Source organism: Epinephelus moara, chromosome 22 (genome assembly GCF_006386435.1).
Source record: "Epinephelus moara isolate mb chromosome 22, YSFRI_EMoa_1.0, whole genome shotgun sequence".
In the NCBI taxonomy this organism is placed as follows: Eukaryota; Metazoa; Chordata; class Actinopteri; order Perciformes; family Serranidae; genus Epinephelus; species Epinephelus moara.
Genome location: NC_065527.1, coordinates 27,551,464 through 27,577,402, shown reverse-complemented (window position 1 = coordinate 27,577,402; position 25,939 = coordinate 27,551,464). Strand labels below are relative to the sequence as shown.

The 25,939-nt window shown below is 39.6% G+C and overlaps 3 protein-coding genes and 1 long non-coding RNA gene across 9 annotated transcripts in view; 2 read left to right on the top strand and 2 right to left on the bottom strand.

The window, feature by feature from the left end:
• LOC126384166 (CCR4-NOT transcription complex subunit 3-like) overlaps positions 1-5,906 on the bottom strand; it is a 43,727-nt gene extending 37,821 nt beyond the window's left edge. For all 6 annotated transcript variants that reach the window (XM_050035107.1, XM_050035110.1, XM_050035109.1 and 3 more), the window contains exon 1: positions 5,742-5,906. The gene's annotated coding sequence lies outside the window, so the exon portion shown is untranslated. The remainder of the gene's footprint in view (positions 1-5,741) is intronic.
• Positions 1-9,134, top strand: part of LOC126384171 (uncharacterized) — a 35,621-nt gene extending 26,487 nt beyond the window's left edge. Inside the window, exon 4 of the long non-coding RNA XR_007569237.1 lies at positions 9,005-9,134. This is a non-coding gene — a long non-coding RNA (uncharacterized LOC126384171). The remainder of the gene's footprint in view (positions 1-9,004) is intronic.
• An 857-nt stretch (positions 9,135-9,991) lies between these two features.
• LOC126384169 (coiled-coil domain-containing protein 106-like) lies at positions 9,992-17,655 on the bottom strand. The gene is made up of 7 exons (XM_050035118.1): positions 17,616-17,655; positions 13,178-13,351; positions 12,669-12,860; positions 12,270-12,422; positions 11,928-12,125; positions 11,331-11,491; positions 9,992-10,155 (listed from the first exon to the last, which is right to left on the bottom strand). The coding sequence occupies exons 1-7, from the start codon at positions 17,653-17,655 to the stop codon at positions 10,000-10,002; spliced, it is 1,074 nt and encodes a 357-aa protein (XP_049891075.1). The 3' UTR covers positions 9,992-9,999.
• A 363-nt stretch (positions 17,656-18,018) lies between these two features.
• Positions 18,019-22,356, top strand: tmem238a (transmembrane protein 238a). The gene is made up of 3 exons (XM_050034480.1): positions 18,019-18,168; positions 21,197-21,354; positions 21,904-22,356. Exons 2-3 carry the CDS (start codon positions 21,204-21,206, stop codon positions 22,065-22,067), a joined length of 315 nt encoding a protein of 104 aa, XP_049890437.1. The 5' UTR covers positions 18,019-18,168; positions 21,197-21,203; the 3' UTR covers positions 22,068-22,356.
• The last annotated feature ends 3,583 nt before the right edge of the window (positions 22,357-25,939 follow it).

The window sequence follows — 25,939 nt, the reverse complement described above, 5'->3', positions numbered from 1 at the left end:
TGTCATCAAACAACAAACTGGAAAAATAAATGAACTGCAGATAAGAAAGGTATGACAACAGTGCTTTTTATGGACACACTTTTGAGTACAGAATTCGTGGCTTCCTTAAGTAGTTAGAAAGTGGGCTTCAGGAGTGAGGCATCAAAGCTTAATAGTTCACCCCAAATCAAAATTATATACCGGTATGTTTTATCAATCAGTCGAGACTGTTTGGTGTGAGCTGCTGAGCACTGGAGATATCAGCCAGACATTGCTGTTGAGTTTTCCATTGGAGAGAAGGCAGACATCTCTGCGGCCCATATCTCCAACACTCCGCAACTCACATACGAAACAATCTAGACTGATTAATAGCACTACAGGTAAGAGGAAAAATATGTATTTTTCATTTCTGGGTGAATGGTCCCTTTCAGAGTCTGCAGGTTTTCAGACAGTGCTTGATAAATCCATAAGTTAAACTTGAGTCTTCCTTCACATTTTAACATTGTCTTCTTTAAGCTAGCATAGAGTCGACTACCTTAGTCTCAATTACTTCACTGTGCGTGCAACAGAATAGAAAGTATGCAAGCAACATGCAGACCGGCACGTGGCCTGAGTACCATCAAGGGTCCTTGGAGGAGTTTCAGTTTATGATTTAATTTAATTTGATTTAATTTTGTTTGCTGGAGGTTAAAAGACCATGCAAACATGTACAGAAGGCCGCCACCTCTACATTAACCATATCTTCCAGCAAAAAAGACTACTTTTTTGGGGGGATAAGATCTTTATAGAAATAGCAATCCAAAGCCTAATCTGCATATTGGACATCCTTAAAAGAAACCACCAGTTGTTTTATGTTACAATTTGCTTTGTTTTCTGAAATGCAACTTACACAGTGTGAAATCTGTGGCCTTGGCTCACAACAATAAGGTGTATAAAAATACGTGGATGCAGCGGTAATGTTTTGTAAGATGACGCAGTTTAAGACGTGGAGTTACTACTTGACAAACACTTCAATTTTTCCCCTGTATGGTGTTAAAACACTCAGCCGAGGGACAAATACTCCTAAAATAAAAACACTGAGCACCTCATGAAGGTTTCTCATTTGCTGTCTGTGGAAGTTTGATTTTCTTTCTGTGCAGGAATGAGTTTCAGAACATGTTTTCTTGTGATGAGATGATGAAAAAAAGGAGCCTTGAGATGTTTAACTGTGCAAATTCCTGCTGATGCAGGAACAATGTACAACCCGCATGACTGAATTTAACTAAATAAATACTGGCGTTTAAATAGGTACGTCACTCAAACGATTACTGTATATTTCTGCTCACTGTTAAATGTATTAAATTTGACCAAACTCTGTTAGTATGAAATCAAGAGCACACACTAATGTAATCTAACACAGCCCTGTGTTGTTTGTGGTGCTGCTGAAATGTGTTGTGTCACACTGAGAAGTGTTTCAAAAATTTGGTCCAACCCATTTAAGTCAACGAGGGCAGAATAAACATGTGCACATATACACAAATGTAGGATTTATTGCAGGGCTGTCTGTGAGATTAGTTTTAGATGGCACTGTGCCGCACAAGACCAATAAACGACCGCTCATGGGTAACATTATACGACTTGCCTGTCTGTTAATAAAATGGCAGCTAACTGGTAACAAACAATCTCCAATTAACGTAAAACTGTTTTCTGAAAACATTTTCAACGAAAAATAGGAAATGCAGTATCAGAATCTTTCATTTTTATCAGTGCTGCTTAGTTTTACCGTTTGATCTTATTTTTTCAGCCTGTATGTAAAACAACACAGGAAACAACATGGCGCCCACTTCATGTTCACAAACTCTCATACTGAGAAATAGACAATTAAGTAACAGAATCTTGGTTTATAGTTGATCAGCACTGCCTAGTTTCATCCTCTGGACGGAGTTTGGTCTGAGTTTGAGAGAGAGGAAAAAAGAGGGTTCCCACATATTTCTATTTTCAAAACTTTTCCCAAATATTTGATCCCATTTCCATGACTTTATTCAAATTATAAATAGTTAGGTCTATATATAAGTTCATCTTGGTCTGGCCCCAGGCTACATAGCAGAATTGATTGTGCTTTTGCCATCAGGGCCCCTCGGCTTTGGAACGACCTGTCTGTGGAGATAACACTCAAAGAATCTGTGGTTTCTTTTAAATCACTTCTTTAAACCCATTTTTATAGACTTGCTTTTATTTGTATTGTCTATTTATTTATCTATTTCCTTTTAATTTTGTCCTTTTATTGCTTTTGGTCTGTTTATTTGCATTTATTTCACTTCAATTTAATGTAAATTGTATTCATTAAGCCCAATATCACAAATCACAATCTAATCACAAAATTTAAAAAAAAAAAAAAACCTTTAACAGGGGGGAAAAAAATAACAGAAATATTAATTCATAATGAAATCAAAAATATATACATATTATTTATACTGACATTTGGTGTCCTGCATTTTGCATTTTTTGTCCTCTTGTTCTTTATCCTCACTCGACCCTTATTTTATCTCACTTATGTTTGGTAGGACTATTTGGCTTTCTGTTGCTGTATTGCCTTCTGAGTATCTTGTTTAGTCTCGTGCTTTGCTTATCAAAGCACTTTGTATACTCAGTTTTTAAAGGTTCTATATAAATAAAGTAACTTGCTCGTTAGACATTCCCATCGCCAACTTGCTGCATATGCCAGCAGACCAGACTGGCACATACGCGCACTTCATAAAGTCTTGGTTAACCTGCTACACAATGGCTTTTCATCATTTTCCGGTTTTCCTCCTGATGTGACAGCATGTTTCTTTCCCTCAAAAGGGGGTGTAGCCTTGGCGATGATGCGATAATGGTCTGGTCCATATGTATCACGTGATACTAGTGATATTTCAATGTTCATGTAGCACAGCACGAGATTTCAATGAGCAATACAAGGAATGTTTTTCCCTTAAAGTTTGACATGTTTTGAGGATTTTTATGAACATAATTTAAACAGCCAAAACAATGTATATCCAAATCTGTCCCAAAACATTCTATTAATACCAAATCTTTCCAGGCCTGGAAAACTGTTTTTCTAATTTCATAACTTTACAGGACTTTTCATGTCTGTGCGGCTTAGGGATGCTGCGATCCAACTTTTTCACTTTCGATCCGATACCGATACCACAGCCCTAGTACCGATCCGATACCAGCGCATATTTCTATCTCTCTGTTCCGACTCTCTCTCTAGGTTCACTTTTTTTAGTACTTATTTTGTAATGTGGAATCATAGAAAAGGCTTGATCAAGTGCTATTACTCAAAATGAGAATAACATACTTCCCGGGATGAGTAGTCCACAACAGTAGGTTATTATGACAAAACATGAGCCATTTATTAGATATTTAAATTTTTACACATTTATACATTTAATACAAGTTTTGCATTCGGCCGTTCTGTCTTTTTCGCTTTTCAGAAGGAAGTACTGCCACACCGCTGACATTTTTTTCAACTATCCACGCTGTTTTTCACCTGGTTGTTGTTATCACGTGACCTCCCCCTCCCGCTCTCCTCTCTTCTTGGTGTGTTACAATGAAGTGCTGGACGGAAAAGCTGGAGCGGATCTATGGAATGGAGTGCTAGTATCGCAGTACTAGCATCGCACTTTTCCCCTGCAGTGCGATCCGATTCACATTTTTTGGCTGGATCGCAGCATATTTTCTATCTGCGATCCGGATCGCAGCATCCCTAGTGCGGCCCTCATTCTCTATCTCCCTCCATCATCTTGGTGTCCATGGTGGCGGCAGGCATACAAACATGAGGAATTACAATCAGTGGTTTGAGCAACAGCCTCCAATGACTGTAAACGCGCCACCCAGCAGACATCTGGACTCTGGTAAGATGGAGGGCAGTTTACCACAGTTCATTTACACATACTACTCACACTGTTGTGATACAAAGCTGGTTGAAAATCAGCAAAGTTTCCCTCTAATGAGGGTGGGATTTATTGCAGGATTTAAGCTGTGCCTGCACACACTGGAGTTTTTATAATTTATATATTTCCATCTACCACAGTATATATTACTCCTATATTTTAATTTCTGCACAATTTTGTGGTTGATACCTTATGTCTTGGATTCTCATTTTAACTGTGGGTTTCTTTTATACAAATTATTGTACCATTGGTGGAAGGAGCCAGAGAACAAGGTTTTATTTGCAGACGACTGCTCCACTTTAATTTAGCCTTGAAAATATCCCAGTGCAGATACATCCATGGTAATCTCATGTCAGCTGATAGTGACGTCTAGTATGATAAATTAAATGGTTGAATTTGGTCTTTCCATGGAATTTGTTGATAAGAAAAATACGAAACACTGCCAACCTTTTGCGTTAATTTCTGATTGTATCAAGGTGTCCCGATGGCCCAAGCATTTAGGATGATGACCATATAAGTGCAACGTCACTGGTTTGAGTCCTGATGTGAACTTTTGTTTCCTGTCACCTCTTGCCCTTCATTTTCCTGACTCGTCTCTACTGCTGCTGTCAAATAAAGTAATAAGATCCCCAGAAATATACAGAAATATAAACTGAGTCCAATGTGATAATCATACAGATGTGATCTTTCCCATTGATAGCACTACAGAGTATGATAATGGAATGTATTATGATGGCTAAAACCTTGGCCTAAATTACTTTTGTTTACACCCATACACTTTAGATAGTAAAATTTAGATATTTCTGTTTTTGTCTTGATTCTTATATGGTTTGTCTGATATAGGCCTGCAGCTCATTATTATTTCAATCATTGTTTAACCTGCAGTATAATCTCAAATTATCCCTATTGCCAATAAAATATCAGAAAATAGTAATATACCCTGTGTAATTTCTCAGAGCCGAAGGTGATGTCTTTAAATGGTACTGACCAACACTCCAAATATTTTCATTTATCATTTAATGACACGAAAAAGCTTTAAATTCTCACATTTTAAGATGCAGGCTACTTAAGAAGAAACTATTTTATTTTACTCGACTAATCAGCTCTGGTGTGATGTGTAATTAACTTAATACACTGGTTCTAAAGAAACACTTTGTCAGCTTAGCTATTTTCTTAGAACTGAACTTAGCTTTGAAACAATTGTGTAGTTCAAAGTGTGACTTTGACACAAAGCACACCTGCATGCCCTGGTTTTGTAGCTGCACCACAGCTACGTTAAGACGACTTAAACAGACAGAACTAAAGAGTAAGTTAGCTTTAGCATTACTTTTCCAAACAGGTGCAAACATCTGGACACAGGCCCCCGTGTCCTGCTCACATACGTGCACACTGCCCAGTTGAGTTTGGACTAACTGACACTTTTACTGCCTGATTCTCGGACATTTTATTGCCTAATCTAAAAAGTAGACCGTTCTCCGGAGAGCTAGCTAACCCCAACAACCAAGCCATGCTCTCGGACCGAGGGACAAACATTTGTTAGCCCGGGATGTTTATAAACAACGCGGGCATCCTAAGTGCCGACAGCAGCCCGTGGGCACCAACATCCGAGCACATACACTTCCAAACAAACTAAAGTTTACACACGGCGGCGCCGCACAGGAAGTTGTGCTTTTCCGTTTCTAAAGTGCAAACACACAAGTTGATGTGTTGTCAGTGCAAAGAGCTGCAGCTTCCCACCGGCTGCGCTGTTTGATGTGGGAGACACAATTTGGAAAGGAGAGAGAGGCAAAGAGTGAAAGGGGGGGGAGACACATAAATTCATCACCTCTGAGTCCGCGACAAATTTACCTTTATTTTCCCGAGTTGCGGAGTATCTCTTTCCTGAGTCGCCCCACTCCGGCGAATCTTTAGCGATTCGGTGTAAAGGATATTCTTCTAAAAAAATAAAAAATCTTCTCGCTAAACAATCACTCCGCACATCCAAGATGGCTACCAGGAACACCTCCTCCTCCGATGCCCTGTTGGACAGGAGTCCCGCCTACCTCGCCTGTGATTGGTCCGCTGCGGCACTCCCGTACTCCTATTCGCTGAAACTCGCTGTCCGTCAAGAGAGGACGATTTTACTACTTCCAGGATAACTCCCGCTCTGATTGGACTGTTTGGAAAGGTTAAAGGGTAAACTCACTGAGGCTAGGTTCACGCCCCCCTCTGTCGGCCGCAGGGTGTTGTGGGAGATGGAGTTCCCCTCCGCTTTAAGTCCTTGATTTTAGATAGATAGATAGATAGATAGATGGATAGATGTAGCAGGAAATGTTGCTCTGAGTCCACTTGTCTCTGAGGACAGAGCCGACACAGTCTTTCTTCTCTAAACAGCCAGGTCTGCCTGTGTCTGCCGGTCTCTGTGTCCAGGCTGTGATCACTGAGTCAGTATCTTTCTCAGTTTCTGATCTGTCACAGCGGTCAGATAGTTTGCAATCGTGTTCTGTCTGTTTAGGGCCAAATAGCACTGAAGATTGTTTTGGGCTTTTGTGGTATATGTCCAATAATTGATGTAGTTTTCTTTTTTTGTTAGCAATAATTTGATTGGGCTCTTTTTGTGACAGAGACACAGCAGCAGGGCTGAAGTAACCACAGAGGTCAGCAACTGTCAGCACAATGGAGCCTTTAAAGTCTGATCAATAACTGGCCATTTTCATCAATCACAATAACATCCAGCCCCTGGCAGCTGGAGCACACAGGTCAACTATAACCATGTGAGTTCATGAATCATAATGAGGGTCGCTGACTGCAGGTTCAAAACCAAACTGGTTAACTATGACACTAATTTTCTTAAATGACTCCATTATGTCTCAACATGGGAATAGTGACGGCGGTCTGAAACATCCCAGAGTTCCTGCTGACAGTGCAGTTCTGTGCAAGGCAGTGTCAAAGGTCTCTGGAAGCTTGTTCATTCATGCATTCATTACAAATTTAGGGAAGTCTAGTTCGTTTTCATAGTAAAACACATGCCGTTTAAATAAGAATAAAGATTAAAATATTAGTATTTGATCAGGGGGCTAAATTGCAAAATTTCAGGGCTTTTTTCATTTTAACTATCCTTTTTATTATTTATTGTTATTATTTATCTATCAAATTATTTTCCCTAACTGGAAAGTTTTAACAGCATTTTTTTTTAAAATAATGGTTGTTTTCCTTGTCTTTGTTTTTGTAAATGACTCAACATGATTGTAAATGGTTGCCCCTCAATGATCCCTTGATTATAAATAGAAGTTGAATGAATGAATGATAAAACCCTCAACCTATTGAAATAAAGAATGAATGAATAAATAAACGCTACTACTGCTACTACTAATAAAATAAAAAATAAAAAAGTAAATAAATGAAAAATCTACTTAAAAATGTAATTTCTAAAAAGTTCCACTGTGTCATGTTCCTGCAGTGATTTATAAACCTTTTATAACCGACTACAATGTACTGAAGTTGGTGTTAAAGAAGTTAAATCTGTTTTGGGTCCCAAATCATAATTTCAGACGCCATTCATCAGGTCAGCCTTGACTTGTTTGTTGTAACCCTGTGAATTGAACCTGTACATTTCTTCCATTGGAGGGCGCTGCAGTCTGAAAGCTGCCATGAAGTACACACTGACAACTCACAGTAGGCTACACACCAGCATAAATAAGATATTTTCAGCAAAATGTGGCAACCTCATTTATTTCTTCAGATCTTGATCACTGATAAATTTTCCAAATGTAAAATCTGGTTTCGTGATGCCGCCACTTCATATGGATGTGTTGTCTGAATCACTGCCAGTTGTTGCAGTCACCTTCAGAGTTCCTTGACAAGAGCAAAATGTAAAATGGAGTCTAGTGTAAAGTGGTTGTGGCATTATTACTCATATTCGTATTTGAATGCTAGACTCAAAAGGCTGAATCCATATTTCCATTTATATACATAAATCAACCCTGTTGCCATGAAAAAATATTGGCACCATGGATAGTTACATTTGCGCATTATTATGTAGCAGAATTGTTGAGACTGTATGTTTCAATATTGCTGTGGTTAATGTGTGCTTAGTTTTAGGCACAAAAAATACTTGGTTAGAGTTAAGAAAAGATCATATTTTGGCTTAAAATATTGAGATTAGGTTGCACAATCCTCGCTGGAAAAGCAGCAATGTCTCTGTAAAAAGCAACCTCTGTTTGTCCAGTAACAGGTCCTTAAAAACCCCAAATCTGGGGTCTGAAAAGCTGCTGGAAACACAGCAATGACTCACTGAAGACTAACTAGTTTTGTTGTCTCTAACAGTGGTCTGCAGCATGGCAGGCATCTTGTCTAGGTGACACGCAACCCACCATACCCCTCTCCTCCTGATGACTAAGTCAGCTCATATACTAATGAAGTTAATTTGTTAACTTAGGATCAGGAGGTCCATCTATGTCCCAACCCTCACCTATGTCTGTGAGCTCCGGGTAGTGACCGAAAGAATGGGATCGCAGATACAAGCAGCCGAAATTAGTTCCCTCAGAGGGGTGTCTGGGCTCAGCCTTAGAGATAGGGTGAGGAGCTCAGACATCCGGAGGGAGCTCGGAGTAGAGCCGCTGCTCCTTTGCGTGGCTAGGGGTCAGTTGAGGTGGTTCGGGCATCTGATCAGGATGCCTCCTGGGTGCCTCTCGTTGGAGGTGTTTTGGGCATGTCCCACTGGTAGGAGGCCCCGGGGCAGACCCAGAGCACGCTGGAGGAATTACATAGGCCTATCTCATCTGGCCTGGGAACGCCTTGGGGTCCCCAAGGAGGAGCTGGAGGAGAGGGATGTCTGGGGTGCTTTGCTCGACCCCCCGCGACCCGGCCTCGGATAAGTGGATGAAAATGGATTGATGGATGGAGGTTCAGGAGCAGTGCCTCAACCACACCCCTGATTACCTGCCTACTTAAGCCTACTTATACCTGGTCAACCCATCCTGCTCTGTTTGTCTCAGACTTCTCGACCCGCCCTCCGTTTCCCTTCCCTTAATCTATCATCCTCCCTCCCTAAATTCTTCATCCTCTCTTCCCCTCCTCCATTATCTCGCCATATTCAGTCTGGTGCATACCTCTCCCATATCTCATTCTAGGTACCGTCTGGGGGCCTGTAATCACCTCGGGTGGGAAAAATGCCTGAGATGGAACCTTCGCACTGAGTTTCCCTCCGCCCGATCTCCAGTTCATCCTCCCAGACCAGCCTAACAGAAGACATCCCTCTTCCGCCTTCATCCCCACATTGCTCTGATGTGCATGAAACTTGAAAATATAACATAGTTGTGGTTTGCAGAAATGTACAATGTCAACATTTTCTCCTGGCGACTGGGCTGCATGAACTGTGTCCTGATTTAAAAAACACCCCACAACAACTGAACATTTAAAGTCATTTACTTAATGTGACATTTTAAACCTTCTAATATCACACAGTTCAGAAAATTTGATCAGCATGCTCATGTGGCCAACTCAGATTAAATATATAATTTGTATATTAACAAATGTTCTTCTTAATGATACATATTAAATGTACATATTTCCCAGAATAATCATTCTGACACAACAAAATTCTGTTGCAAAAATTAATAAAGCAAATAAATATTTCTCCCTCTTTTAATACAAACAAAAAGATGAGGGCCAGTCCTTCTAGAAAACAAACATCTGAGCTCTGTAAATACTCCCAAAGCAACAATATTCTACAAACTCGAAAAGTCAGTATGCTTTGAAATGAACATCATAATTCACAATATACTGTGTCTTCTTTGACTTTGTTCATTCCTGAGGTAAAGCAAAAAGTAACTTCAAATAATTTCAACCTCCAGTGAAAATCACAATCTTCAATACAAAAAAAAAAAGGTTCCCACCATATCAGCTGCACGAAAAAGAACTAAATCACAAGTATAAATCAGGCAGCATGTTGGTAGAAATGTTCAACTGCTAATCCTGTAATTTGGCATCTCACATTCGTATTTTCACATTTCCTACATCTTCTTACTGTACGGAAACAAAAAACAAAAGTTGAAAAAGTGCATAACAAAAATCTGAAAACAAAGTTGAGTGCAGAAACCTCCCTCTTCCTCATCCCTCCTGTCAGTCAGTTTCTGAACCTGTAGGAGATCGGCAGCAGCTTGTGGGTCTTCTTCATGGCCTGAACCTTGGCATGCGTCTGGTCGTCCATGGTCTTGTAGCACCGCCGGGCGTAATCCAAAAGCTTCTCCTTCGATGCCTCGAACTCCCCGACCTCCGCCATCTGCAGGAACAACACAACTGTTCATTAATTCAAGGGAAATTTCAATTAACTGGCTATAATCCTGCTGCGGAGGTAAAAACTTGAATTTGTTCAAAAATGTTTCAGTAGAATTGCGGTTTTTATTCTTCTGCTGCATTCATTATGAGCCACTCAGAATCAATGTGGGCATATTTGCTGAATCTGCTTCCATAGCACCTAGTTGCATTTTTATTGCTTTTACTGATACACCAACTTTTCCACCTCCCCCAAACATGAAAATAGTTTTAAAATAGTTTTACGATATTTCAAGTTATTTCTTTGAAATTTTGTTGTTTCTACTCAGGTTTTTTATGCGCACATTGCCTAAAACATGGATGAAAACAAGCTATACTTGTTAAAGAAAGTTAATTTAATAAAGAAAGACTAACTAATTTGATCCAATGAATTTGTTTTTTTCAAATTGAAGATTTTGTTTGAGAATTTTTTATTGTATTTGAGGTGATGTCCTAAAATATCACGACAGACATTCAAAACTTTATTTGAAAACCTCAATAGAAATTTTAAATGTTGAAAAAATGACAGTTGGTACAGCAGACAGTCAAATATTTTAAATATTCTAGCAACCAGGAAAACACTCAAACTCTGGCTGTAATGAAGACAGCTTCTTTTTAGGGAGCAATTGTAATTTAAGGACAGAAATTGGGCTCAGTTGAGTATTTAGGACCCTTTTTAGCAGCCATCTGTGATATGACAAGTGATTAGAAAACTTAATTTAGGCCNAAAAATTCAAAATGGTGGAAAATCTATATAACCGGAAGTTATGGGTTCTTGAGGCAAATTTGTTCCTCATGAGGAGAGGCATCTCTGTGCAAAGTCTCATGTCTCTACGACACACGAGGCATGAGATATGCCCATTCAAAGTTTGCAATTTCAATCGGTTGCTATAGCGCCCCTCTTCGGCCAACTGATGTAATATTGCTTAATTCGCATCCTCCCATGACCCTCTACCACTGTGCCAAATTTCACATACATGGATTGACCAAGTCAGTGAGGGGAAAAACGTGGAACAGACACACAGACAGAGTTTTTGTCATTATATAGTAAGATGTATGTAGGTTGCTAGCACTATAAAGAGTAATCACTGAGTCCAAATACGTGTCAACTATCATGAAGAGGAACATTAAAATAATCGAGACCTTCTCTGGAGCCACCAGCAGCAGCTCGGCGATGGGGGAGGTAGAGGCCATGGTGTTCCTGTCGACTCCGTGGATATGGAAGGCTCGGGACATGCTCCTCACCCGCTGGTAGGTCGTCAGGATCTTCTTATAACGAATCAAAACCCCCTCTGGGTCTTTGACTGAGGAGGGGGACAGAGAGAGGAGAAAACAGAGACTGAAGCCCCTTTCACACATGCGGTGTGTCTCTGAAATGTTCAGCAACATTTCCTGGATGGGGTCATGTGTGAATGGGAACAGGGATCAATATTCAGAAAAATCTGTATCACCAATTCCCTACCTTTTGACCTACATTTCAGGGAAAATGCTGGTACATCTGTTGTTGTGAATGAAAGCAGTACCACTGCAGGGACAAAACAGTCATTTTACCTTGCTGAACACAGGAGCTGCTGGTCTACCACTGCCTCCGCCCAGCGGAGGGGCGTAAGAAAACAATTTTCTTCACAAATTCAACACATCAGAGGGTGAGTAACTGATATACAAATGATCATTGGTGGGTGGAAGTCTTCCTGTAAACTATACTGTATTGGGTACACAGTACAGTAGTGTAGTACCCACCTCTCTGTCTCTCCCTCCCATGGGTGATCCTGAAGATCCTCCTCATCTTCATCCTCGGCTCTCCGTTGGCTCGCCCTCGGCCCTTCTTCTTTGACCCCTTCTCCAGTGACGAGTCCTCGTCTTCCTCCTCCTCCTCTTCCTCCACATACTCGTCCTCAGTGTAGTATTTATCCTCCTCCAGGTGAAACTCCTGCTTCACTGTCGCTGTGAAATTTTGAGCACATCAACAAAAAGTCAAAACTGGAGAAGAAGAGTCAAAAAAGAACTTTTGAATGTCAAAGTTAAATATTTCTAACAAAATAAAAAGCAATAAATTATTATTTAACTTGTGTGTCAGCTCACCAGGGATGGCGGTGCTGCGGCGGGGCCGAGGTCCTGGTCCCTGCTGCCGTTTGAGGGTCATGCCAGACCTGGTGGTCATGGGGGAAGGAGGAGAGGGAGAGGCGGACGGCTGGACCTTCACACCACGCTGAGATTCTCCACACCACTCTGTCACTGTGTGTTTGTATAACAATACTGGTGAGAGGTCCAGCAAAACAAAATACATACATACAGAAAAATCACCTTAGTCTCTAAGAGTAACTCTATATATTATAGAGTTGTTAGTGTTATTGTGTGTCTTCTGTAGCTATGTTTATTGTTCTGCATTCCCATCATATTCACTTCTATCTATCTATTTATTTATTTATTTCTATTTCAGTCTAACAGCTTAATATGACAGATGCAGTGCTGACTCCTCACCCTCTGGACCTCTCATGCTGACAATGAAGCGGTCCAGCTGACAGCGCAGGAAGTTGCGCTCCTCTTCGAGCTCCTCGATGCGTTTCTGCAGCCAGGCGTTCTTCTCCAGAGTGACGTACAGGTGAGCTCGCAGGTTGGAGACCAGGATGAAAGGGCTGTATTGAGAGTGAGGGGGCTCCTGCACCACGGGCTCTGCAGGAGGAGATCAGATACATTAATATACTGTAAGTGTTCCCCCCTGACCTCAGTGACAGTTCTTTTTAAAGAAAATGTACCTGCACACATCCATTCAGACAACAGCAGAGCACAACTATGTCACAGTATCATCATTATGATTCTCTCTGAAACTATTCCCAAGTTTCCATTTTAGTAGATGACCGAATTTTATTTTCATTAATTCTGTTAAATGCAACATTAAAAACTGTTACCTGCTGATTAACCACCTATCTCAGTATGTTACTGCTACATTATGAAACTGGTCATAAACATGTGTAGTAGCTGTGGCATACCTTCCATCACCTGCTGACCCTGGTTCAGGTGATATGCGGGCGGTCTTTCGATGCTCTCCTCCAGAGGGAAAGAGACCTCAAAGGCATCCAGATACAAACCTCCTCCTCCTCCTCCTCCTCCTCCTCCTCCTATGCCTCCTGATGATGATGATGATGAGTGGGGCATGTAGTGCTCTAACAATAACACACAAGACAACAGAGAATTAGCACGTTAAACCTGCCACAACTAACAATGATTTTATTAAAAATTAATCTGTTGATTCATTTTTTAATACTTGATTTAAGTCTAGAAACTAGAGTTTGCCCACAGTGTTTTATAGCATGAAACAGAGACCACCTCCTCTGCTATCATCACAGAGCACAGTATTAAACATCAGTTATTATTTAGGCTAAAATCTACTCAGTAAATTGACTGTAAGACAAGATGTATCGTGATCTGTGTTGCTAAACACCTCTGCAAAACTCATAAAATGTCCAAAAACAACAAAGATACTGGTCATCACAATTTCCTGGAGCCCAAGGTGATTTTCTCTGATGTCTTGTGTTGTTCTACTGACAGTCCGAATCCAAAAGATATTCAGTTGCCATTGATGAGTAAAGAAGAAAATCCTCACATTTGAGAAAATGGAACCAGAGAATGTTTAGCATGTTTGATGAAATCACTGACTTAAACAATGACTCAGCAAGTTGTGTCAGATTAATTCGCCCACTGTTTATTGGCTAATCATTTCAGCTCTAATAACAAAGTTAATAAAGTTATAACTTATCAAGGTCGTTCCTTTGGTGCTCATGATTCACATAAAATAGATAATAAAAGATAGATGAAATAAGAGAAAACAGAACTTTATCTAGTGGGGATGTACAATAATATCAGCACGTCATCAGTATTGGCTTTAAAATCAACTATTAGAATCAGCCAACATGCTTTTGCTTACTTTGCACAATGAATAAATATTACAAACATTCAAAAGCATTGTATTTCATGTCTCCATCTGCTGGGGGGCCATCACAATAAGAGTATGCATGTATAACGTGATGTTAATGCCACTAAAGTAGAGACGTGATGATCACTAAAATTAGGTAGGGAAAGAAGTGGATGAATTGATATTGGTATCGGTTATTAGCCAAATGAGTTGAAATATACTGGCAAAAAATCCAATATCGTGCACCCCTATTATCCAGAGCAGTAGGCTTTGCAAATATAAATAATGCAAATATAAATTATCAAGTAAAGGTGCAAATATAAAGATAACAGTAAACAGATAAAAATAACACCAAATAAAAATACTTAAAAATTGTATTTGAAAAACAAAACATGTGGAAATAAATAAACAAAACAGAACACTGGTAAAATAGCCATAACATAGAAAACAGTGAGATTATGATGAGCCCAACCTCACCGTCACAGACCCCATTTAATGAGATTTTGCTTCAGGGACCTTCATCTTAAAAGATTTTGGTTGTTAGATATGATTATGACCAGAATTCACAGGCAAAATACACTCAATTAAAAAAAAAAATGTTATGATTGGACCTTAATTGCACGCTGTGAGCCCTAAAATACACTATTCCCCATTTTCTGGGACACCCTGGAACTCCCTAAAGGGCTGTTGGGGCTCTAGGACTGCTGGTTGAGAACCAGTGAACAGGGTAGGGTAGCCAATAGATGGCGCTAAATCTACTCTCAGCACATGTATTAAGTGGCTATGCTCTAGTAGTGAATTGTGACATTTCATCTGAATTGCTGCATTCTTTAGATTTATTCCACCAAAACCATTTGAGAGTAACATGATCTGTTTTTTTTTTGCAACTGGATGATACTGATCTATGTATTTATATTAAATTGTACATAAAAAGCTTTTATATATAAATGGTAATCAGTGTTAGGAAGGATGCATTTAAATGTTAATCACTACTTACCCTGTTACTTTTCATCAAAGTAATGTAACTTATTACATTTCATCAGCATACTTTTTTATTACTTTTCTAGTAAATGACCAAGACCCTCTTGGCAAGAAGCATCCTTACAAAAGGGCCCTTTTTCCCCTAGCAATCATTAGCATTGCTAGCTGTCAAGACCAAGCCAGAAATCTTGGTGTAGTCATGGTCTCAGACCTGAACTTCAACAGCCACATTAAGACAATTACAAAGTCAGCCTATATCAACTGAAGAACATATCAAGAACAAAAGGACTGATGTCTCAGCAGGATGTGTTAAAACATGTCCATGCATTTGTCTTTACTAGACTTGACTACTGTAATGGGGTCTTTACAGGTCTCCCTAAAAAAATCTGCAGAATGCTGCTGCTCGAGGCCTCACTAAGACCAAGAAAGTGCATCACATTGCTCCAGCTCTGAGGTCTTTACACTGACTTACTGTCTGTCAGAGAATCGACTTCAAAATACTGCTATTGGTTTCCAAAGCACTGAATGGTTCAGAGCCCAAATACCTTTCTGACCTTCTGCTACACTATGAACCATCCAGACCTCTCAGGTCCTCTGGGACAGGTCTGCTTTGTGTCTGCAGAGTCAGGACTAAACATGGAGAAGCAGCGCTTAGTTCTGATGCTCCACATATCTGGAACAAACCCCCCAAAAACTGCAGGTCTGCATCATCTTTCACCTCTTTTAAATCAAGGTTGAAGACTTATCCATTTGCCACTGCCTTTTATTAACTCAAATATTTATTCATTTCTTGCACTGCACTGTAATTTTTTTTACTCTAATACTTTTATTGATTTGAACCGCACTGCAACTTTATTAAACTCCATTTTAAATCATTTTGAATAATCTTCTTATCTTTGCACATCTTGTCTGCACTTTTGCTTTTTTTTAATGGTGATTTTTTTTTTTTTTAAATTGTTAATATTTTAGTAATTAATTTTACCTTACCTTTTATTGTAGATCTGTATCCTTTATTATGTCTTATGTTTTATTGCTATCGTAAAGCACTTTGAAATGCCCTGGTGTATGAAATGTGCTACACAAATAAAGCTGCCTTGCCAATCTAGAATTAGCCAACATTTTTAGCAAGCTTGCTGGAGGAAGACATCCTGAAATGAAAACAACGTGCCTGAAGGAAAGGCTTCAGGGCCTCTAGATAATAAATTAATGGGTCAGGGTTGGGATTTTGGGCATCTTGTCACTATAGTGGGGGAAGATTTTCTCATTTCTCCAACAGTTGGTTTTGCATCATAATCCTGCACATGCTAAACTCATAGCCTGTCCAAATATTTTTAAATTTGCTGTAAATTTAGCCTACTTTTTTCTTAAGGGGGTGTCTTCTCCCATATTATCACACATTATTGTCACCTGTAGAACACCTGTGTCCCTGTAGTGAGCAAATCAATGATTGGATGCATCAAAATTTTCTCCAACTCAACATACAACCAACATAATTGTCTTTGGGCCACAGAAAAAGACAGAGCATTGAGGCCAACTCTCTTACAATCAAGAGTCATGCAAGGAACCTTGGTTTTAACCTGGACTCAGATTTAAATGTCTACAACCACATCAAATCCTTAACGTCATCTGCCTACTACCATCTGAAAACATTGCTACAGTCAGAGGAATAAAAGCAAGACCTTGAAAGGCTCACCCAGGCCTTTATTTCCAGCAGTTTAGATTACTGCAATGGTCTGTTTGTAGGCCGTTAAAACAAGCTGTTTGGCAACTTCAGCATATTCAGAATGCTGCTGCTCGGGTCCTAGGAAATATGACCACAGTAGTCCAGTTCTACAATCCTTACACTGTCACTCAGAGAACTGATTTCAATATCCTGCAGCTTGTGTATAAATCACTCTGTGGCTCAACACCCAAATATATCTCTGACATGCTAATGAACCTTCTAGGACCTTGAGGACATCTGAGGCCGGCCTACTGACCGTCCCAAGAGTTAGAACAAAACATGGTGAGGCAGCGTTTGTTATCATGCAGCACAAACCTGGAATAATCCCAGGTGATGTTAGATAAGCACTGACTCTAACCACTTTCAAGTCAAGGCTGAAAACATTCCTTTTTACACAGTCTGCTCCGCTCTGTAATGACTGCAAACTTATTTCTAAACTCAATTTGAAATTATTTTAAATAATCCTTTTTTAGCTTTGCACCTCTTGTTTGCTGTTGCTCTTTTCAATGTTGATTTTTTTTTTAATTTTACCTTTAACATCTTTTTTTCTTTACCCTTTTATTGTAAATCTGTACCCTTTATTAAGTTTCATATGTTATTGCTCTGTAAAGCACTTTGAATTGCTCCAGTGTATAATATGTACTATACAAATGAAGCTGCCATGCCTTACATTATGGAGAGAATATCATCAGACAGACAGTCTTTGAACAGAAGTTACATTAAGGTTACATTTCAAAGTCATTTAAACGCAGTGAAACATTCAGTATGTGTGTAGCACACGGTGGATACGCCATTTAAATGCTGCTGTTACCTGGCGGGTGTGTATCGTCTCTGTTGGTTGGAGGATTCATGACTGAGAGCTCCGTCAGGTGAGCAGCACTGAACAGTAATAAGTGAATTAAAGTGGTAACCGTGTTATTATTAGTCTTGAGTAGTTCTGTGTGCAGTTATACTCCTGTAATACAGCCTGAAATAACCCTCAGCTGCTGCGACCACATCCGCAGCAGCAATTACCTGATTATAAGTGGCTTCAACAGGTGTACCACGACCCGGTATGCGCATGCGCACAAACGGCGTTTCCCCTGAAGAAGAAAAAAAACTTTTATGTTCTGTCTAAAACACCTTCAACACTGACTCCACCCTATTTCTAGCTGTCTGTCATGAAAAGGTTGAAGGTTTGAAAGTAGGCCTATATGAACGCGTCCGACCGGAAACGCGTCACCTGCGGGGCGGTGCGCAGGTAGGTGCAGAAGGTGACATCTGAGAAGGTAAACGCGGAAGAGAAAAAGAGCACAACCTCCACGGGAGACTTCAGAAAAAGACACAACGGTCTCGGTTTTATGCTGCTGGTCGAACAACAACAAGTGAGTCACAGTGGGAGAATTGATTAAAGGTTTTGTTTAATTTTATGACAGAATAATTTGAACGTCCTTGTGAGAAACCTGAGGGAGCTGCTCTGCTGTGATTGTGTTCATGGAGCTGAGTGAGAAAAAACTTTAAGGTGATCAGTGCCCTATTTCTACGGAGACCGGGAGGTGACAGATGTTATTTTTTTTTAAAAGCACGCGCGCTTTATAAAAACAATAGTTTGAAAGGCTGTGCGTGCAATATTGGTCCATTTGGAAGAGGGGAAAGCTACGGAGCAGAAGGAAGTGTTTGTTTTAAATGCTCAGGTGGACCTGATTAATGTGAATGATGAGGGAAGAGTGCGGAAATAAAGAAACATCAACATGTCATATGAAAGTTTTTTTTTTCAAGGTATTTACTGAAAAGCTACACTCAAATCCAGGTTGCAAAACCTGTACAGATGCTTCTGCCAAAACCACAGTATAAGAACATACATGTCAAACATGTAAAACAATGGACTACACAGTGAATTAATGTATCTGTCTATGCTCAGGCATAGACAGATGGTATCCGTCCTCTTGATGTCCGTCCTCCTGCTGCAGTTGGTGGGAGTATGAGGCGTTGATAGCCAGGCACGCACGCGTTTTAATAAATCGCGCAATTTATTAAAATGAGCATGCCTTTTGTAAAACACGCGTGCGAAATAGTAATAAAACACGCGAGCGAGCTAAAATGGGAGCGTATCTATGTTTCCAGGGTTCTATGTTTCCCGGGTTTTATATTTTCCCCACTTAGCCCTGCAAAAAAGGTTCTATGTTTCCCGGGTTCTATGTTTCCCACTCAACCAAGCGGGAAACATAGAACCTTTTTTGTGTAAGCGGTGAACATAGAACCTTTTTTGCAGGGTTAAGTGGGGAACATAGAACCCGGGAAACATAGAACCCGGGAAACATAGGGATGACCCCGTTAAAACGAGCGCGTGCGTTTAAAAAAAAATAACATATGCACGTCACCTCCCGGTCTCCGTATATTTCAGAAAGCAGGCTCAACAAACTCTGAGCCTAATCCTGATCTCTGAGTTGACTGAGCCTGAGCTGAGCCTGAGCTGGGAAACTCTGAGTTTTCGGTTCCAGAACAGCTGATCAGAATCAGTTCACATGAAAAAAAATCTATTACGTCAGCTGCAGCTAAACAGCGTGAGGTGTGATGGGAAAAGACTGTAATGTGATGCGCAGAACTGGCTTTGTGAAACATTAAAACTCAGAGTTTCCCTCATCTCAGGCTCAACATACTCAGAGTTTTCACTAATTCTGCCTTCTGAAATAGGGCGCAGGTCATTATTTGGACATATGCACAGTGTATTGTTCAGAAAACCTACAGACATTATGAGGTCCTGACTAAATCATTTCATACATCAAAACTATCTAAATTGAGCAGAATCCCAATGGAGTTAGGTAGCTGGTAGTCCATTAATGGTAGCTAATATTGATTCGAGCTGAAACAGTTAATCAGTGGTGGAGAAAATTTTCAAATCCCTTTCTTGAATAACAGTAGCCTACTACTAAAAGTACCACATTGTAAAATGACTCTGTTGCAAGTAAAAGTCCTGCATTTATATAGGCTAAGTAAAATCAGAAAAAATCAGAAAAATAAAATAAATAAATAACATTCGATACCACAGGAAAAATTGACATTGAGGGTATAAAATGTATAATTTTTAACAACAGAGAAATACATAGTGATAGTGTGCAAAATGAGTATTGAAATATCAAACATTCAGAATATGATAGATATCGATATGTATCGATAAATCGATATTTCTTAAAATAAACACTATTGTGATGACGCTGGACACTTCCTGTTGGAGGTGTTCCGGGCATGTTCCACTGGTAGGAGGCCCTGAGGTAGACCCAGAGGACGCTGGAGGGATTACATATCTCATCTGGCCTGGGAACACCTCGGGATTTCCTAGGAGGAGTCAGAAAGCGTTGCTGGGGAGGGGGACGTCTGGGGTGCTTTGCTTGGCCTGCTGCCCCCACAACAAGGCCCCTAATAAGCGGATGAGATGGATGGATGGATGGACTCTTGTGAGGATATTGTAGGGTTGGCTATTGGTGCTTTCACAAAATATTAACATGGTGAGAGTTTGTAAAATAATCATCAGTAATGTGGATATAATGACTGAGTGGGTAAGGCAAATAATGCCAGATGAATGAACAGCCACAACAGTCTGGTAAGTTCAGAAAATCACATAATGTAGCCTTTAAAACCAGGAAAATACAACACTTACAATAATGTATATATATATGTAGTGTCAGTGTAGCGCAACATCATTTTCTCAGTCATGCACAATACAGCTTCCCTGTTATATCATATTTAGTGTAACATTGATTATCAGGAGTATCTGTTTCTTCCCACCATTTTAGTTTTTTCCACTGTTTTAGTTCATTTTTAGTAACTCTTGTACCTGTCTTACCCCTACTGTTACTGTATTAAGGAGTGGTTTTTGCCTCTGCTCCTTGAAAACACATCTATCTTGTATATTTTTTGACATTTGTTTTTAATTTCAGATATTTAATACTAATGTTGTTCTAAAACTGGGCCCAGTGAGTGACCAGGGGAACCCGCTGGTTGTTACAGGTTGTGAATTGTTAAAATTGTGGTTACTGTACTTAGTGTTACTGTAGTGTAGTAACTGCTTAGTGTATTTGAAGCACTCCTGGCACAAGAATTTCCCTCGGAATAAATGGAATTGAATTGAATTGAACTGAATGCCCAAAATCTTGGACAATATTCTGTTTCATATACTGATATAGATATACTGTTTAGCCCTAATCTTTAGGTCAGGAAAAGGCAGGTTTCATTACAGACTTTTTTAGATACTAGAGTCACACTTTCAACATCATACTGACAACAACAGATTGGTATTTTTCTATGTTCTGATAAAATTAAATTGTCCTAATAAAGCAGCAGAAAGCTGCAGTTTTCATGTGTTTCCAATGTTCTGGTTATAACAGTCTTTTTCCCTTCTTCTCTCCTCCACAGTTTCATTATGGGCCTGTGTGACGGCCTCTCCCACTGTAAACTGGCTCTGGCCTTTGCTGTGTTCATGGATTTACTGGGAGGAGCCTCTCTGCTGGTGGGAGTCTTTGCCCCCCTGGAGATCAAAGGGCAGGACTTTGGAGACTTACTGGTCTATACAGGTATGACATAACTGCCCCAGCCTCAGCAGTTACAGTATAAAGCAAGCAAGAGTGCAAATATAACATTTTATTAAAAAGAAATCCACAATATTCAAAATAAACCAATCAGCCACAACTTTAAAACCTCGACAGTCAGATGCCCCACTGTTGATCGGACTTGGATCTGACCTGGTGAGGCATGGACACAGGACCTCTCTGGTACAGGCACATCCCATAGATGCTAGATCAAATTGGGATCTGGGCAATTTGGAGGCCAAGTCGATGCCTTGAGCTCTTTGCAGCAGAACAACGCATTGCAACGAGATGATTCATGATATTTACTTCACCTGTTAGTTGTTTTAAAGTTGTGGCTGATTGGTGTATATACATTGCCACTACCGGCGGAAATAATAGAACAAGTAAAATTACACATTTTAATTAAGCTACTCCATGAAACAGGGATTAAGTGGTGTTTTTTTAACTACTTGTCATGTTATCCAACTGTGTGTATAGTGATTTATAAGATGTGCCATCATACTGATGATCTGATCTGATCTGATCTGTGTGCAGGAGCTCTGTTTGTGCTGATGTCTCTGGCCGGCTGGGTGTTGTGGTACAGCGGAAACATTGAGGGTCTGACGTCCAAAAAGGAGCTGGGACACATCAGCAGCGTTGTCGACCGGCTTGCTCGCAGACTCAGCCGCAAGATCCGCACGTACAGGATCCAGCTTTGAGCCATGGACAGGAAGTCTGAATACATTTCAGTGTAAAAGTCTGTTAATGCCTGTGTTTGTGTCAGTATTAATATGAGACACAGGCACTGAATGAAACTCTTCTGGTTTTAGTGTTAGAAGCATGTCAGAAACATTTCAGTTACAGATGTGCACCTGCTGTTCTGTTACATAGTCGTGAACTTGATGTTTTATTTTGATCAGTATTTTTATATAGTTTTAGATGTGACTGTCATTCAGCAAAGCTGTGGTCTCTTCTTTCAATAAACACTTTTTTTGTAAGTTATAGAAATGTCTGTTTATTCCATTTTCAGCGATATAAAAATTAACAACAGAAGTTTTAAAAATAGACTTTTTACAATTGGAATTAAAAACAGACTGAGTTTAGTTTTAAAACCACAAAAATATGAGAATTTAAATATACTATATTATAAAGGACAACTCCTGATTCAATGAAAGTTTGGATGCTGTGTAAAAAATTAAAATAACATGCAATGATTTGCAAAACCTTATTGACCTATATTCAATTGAATAAAGTTCAAAGACAAGATATTCAGTGTTAAAACTGATGAACTTCATTGGTTCTTTTTAAATATACGCTCATTCTGAATTCGATGCCTGCAACACCTTCCTAAAATGTTGGGACGGGCATGTTTTGAAGTTTTCAAAGTGAAATTTCTCAAGATTTACAATCTTCTGTAATGTATATATCTATAACCTGTACTGACCTCTGCTGGTGACCAGCAGGAATTACAACAACAGCAATTAGAACGTGTATCCATTTGTGGCCTTTATAAGAAACATCAGAGCAAATATTAAATCAGTAATATCAGGAGAAAGGGTCATATATCGACTTGTAAATATGATGCTTGTAGAATGTGTTTGTTTTCTATCTTCAGGTCACAATTTTCACTGCAGCTTCAGGACGGATTAGAAAAATAAATTAAAGTTGTTTTTTTTCGGCACAAGCTGATGAATGAACTCCACCTGAACTCAAGATTACAGCATCATCCATACAAAGACGCTAGTAGAGAGAGGAAGTGACCTGGCAGCAGATTTTCCCTCCACCGAGAAGGAAGTTCCCCTACGACACAGCTTGGCTAATCTCCTTCACCTGAAAACACCGGCCATGTCGGGGTTTACACTGTAATGCATTACTCACTGTGGGATTATTGTAATCTGTTCCTTCACAGTAACTGTAACAGAGCAGTTAATCTCAAAAACAAGTCATTAGGTCCATTACAGTGTCAGTAAAACAAATTGATGTCAGGTCAGACAGAAAATAGTTTTGCTGTGTGGTTTCTTGGAAAGGGGATGCAACATTTTATAAAGTTATTATAAAACTGTCCTTGGTTATAGATCACAGTGAAACTTACCAGAGGAAATTTAGCACCATAAACAAAGTAAATTTGTTATAATTTGTAGGGAGTATTCATGTGAAACAGGCATTGTACATTTCTGCAGGACAATGATAAATTACATTTATACATTTTGTGATGTAATATATGAGCTGTTATTGATAGAGATTATTTGGTAGAATATTTAATGTAACATAAAACACAACATAAAAAACCCTAAAACCTAAAAAAAAAAAAAAAAAAAAAAAAAAAATCTCCACACAAACACATGCAACTTTTCTGTGAGCTTTCAGCCACAGACCTTTATTGAAGCCTGATTAATAAAAGCTGATGTTAGATGAATTTATTGCACCAATCTGAGTGTGTTTCTCCTCAGTTAACTTCTGTTTATAAGCTCTAGCACCTGTTGGGTCAAATCTAATCTATACGAGGTTCAGTTCAACTTGTGGGTGTGTAGGTTCACCAGACTTTACCTGAGTTGCCCTGATATGTTAAATCCCCCACCATGTGGTACAGCAAGTGGATTAAATCTGAACTGCAGCAAACAGAATTTGCTTTTATTAGTCCCAGGTTTGCTCTAAACTCTGTCTCCCACTTCATTTACAAGATACCCATCATGAAGACTTTGATGGTGTTCCTCGACAGTTCTGCGACCCTCTGTATGCAAACTCCCCCTCAACCCACTGCCCTGAATGACCTGATATGAACTTAGCGTGCGCAGGGTATTCCCCTGCAGACAGCCGTTGTACCATGAGTAATGGGATTATGAAGACAGTTAGCATGTTTTCACCTGCCTTGCTCCGAATATCGGCAGTTGAAGTCAGGTGAAGACGATGTCCTCAGAGACGTCAAGTCCAAGTTTCAAAATATCTTGTATGGCCTCATATTGCCTGAATAATAATGACTTATAATGTGTGGAATGAACTCACACGGGGAAAAATGTTTTAATTTATAATCACTTAAAATGTTTTCCTGACAAGCATCCACTGGTAAAGGAAGAACTCAGATCTTAAGTAAAATTTAAAATACCTCACTGTTAAAACACTGTTACTGAAGTAAAAGTACCAACATATTGGCATCAAAATATGTTTCAAGTATTAAAAGTAAAAGAACTCTTTATAAGGAACGGCCTCTTTCAGTATATCGTTTATCACTGAATATTATTGATGCGTTATGTGTTCATCACTAATGTTGCAGCTGATACAGAAGGAGCTAATGTTAATTAGCCTACTTCATATACTGATGAGTGGCTTAATCCAGAACTATACATCATAATTTATTAGGTTTATGTTTTGTATTAATAATGTGATGTAATCTGCAAAGTATCAAGTAAAGCTAAATGTTGTACAATTGGTTTCCAGAATATAGAGTAGGAGAATAAAGTAGCATAAAATGGTATACTTAAGTAAAGTACTAGTATCTCAAAGTTTTATTTAAGTACTTGAGTAAATGTACTTACTTGTACGGCCTCTGTTAAGGTGAGAGAACCTTTTGAGTCTTAAAAACTCAGCCCCATATAAATGAAAATACCTGCAAAGACAGTATAGTTGTAGTTTTGGCCTGTTTAAAGCAGCTTCAAATAATATTTTCATTTATAGAAGGGATCAAATGACAATGTGAAATAAAACGTGTCGCTTGCAGTAACAAACATCAGTAGCATCCATCAGTTCATTCTTTTGGTTTTTCAGTTTGTTATTTGCATTTACTCTCAAGGCTCTCATGAGCAGGAAGCAAGGGACAAGCCGGTGAACATAGAGCCTGTTCAGACCTGCTAGCAGATGCATGATTATTACATGGCTAATGTTACCAAAAGGTTGTTAACAAGTCGAGCTGTTTTGCTGTTGGTGTGAGTTTGTTGGGACTGTTTCACAGCTGCTGCTTCTGTGTTAGCTTGTGCTAGCCTGACAGACATTGAACTAACCATTCGCCAGGAAGAGAGCAGCTCTGGAGACTGTCTTTCTGGGCAACAGCTCACCTGTGTACCGGCAGCAACAGAAGGTTTTAAACAGATCAATCTTGGAACCCAGTGGCTATCATCTACCAAGTATATAGCCCAATATGTTGGGCTGATTTACGTACCATGCACTGCTCATCAGCTAACTAGCTCTTTAGCTATTCTCTGTATTGTCTGTAAAGTGTGGAAGCAAAAAGTCAAGGTCCCGAGCCGTGCCAGAAAGCTCGCGACCTCGCTCTTCTCTTCTCAAACGGACTTTCTTTGTCTTCCATTAGATATCAAAAACTCAAATACTCGGAGGTCAAAGAAATCACTGAAGACACGTAGAATCAGATGCAACTGAGTTTAATGTGCTCGCAGGCAACAAACACATCACAACCCAATGAGTCAAGCTCCGGAGCAGGACTGAAATTTCTTTGTTTGCGCTCGCTCTTTTATCGTAGAATTTCTGCTGAGTCATCTCTTTAAATTTTTCCACTGGGCGCTGATCATAAAGGTGTCACATTTCTGCTGAGTTTTAGTCCTTCCCACCATATCGGTGTCACATTTCTGCTCTGCTGACT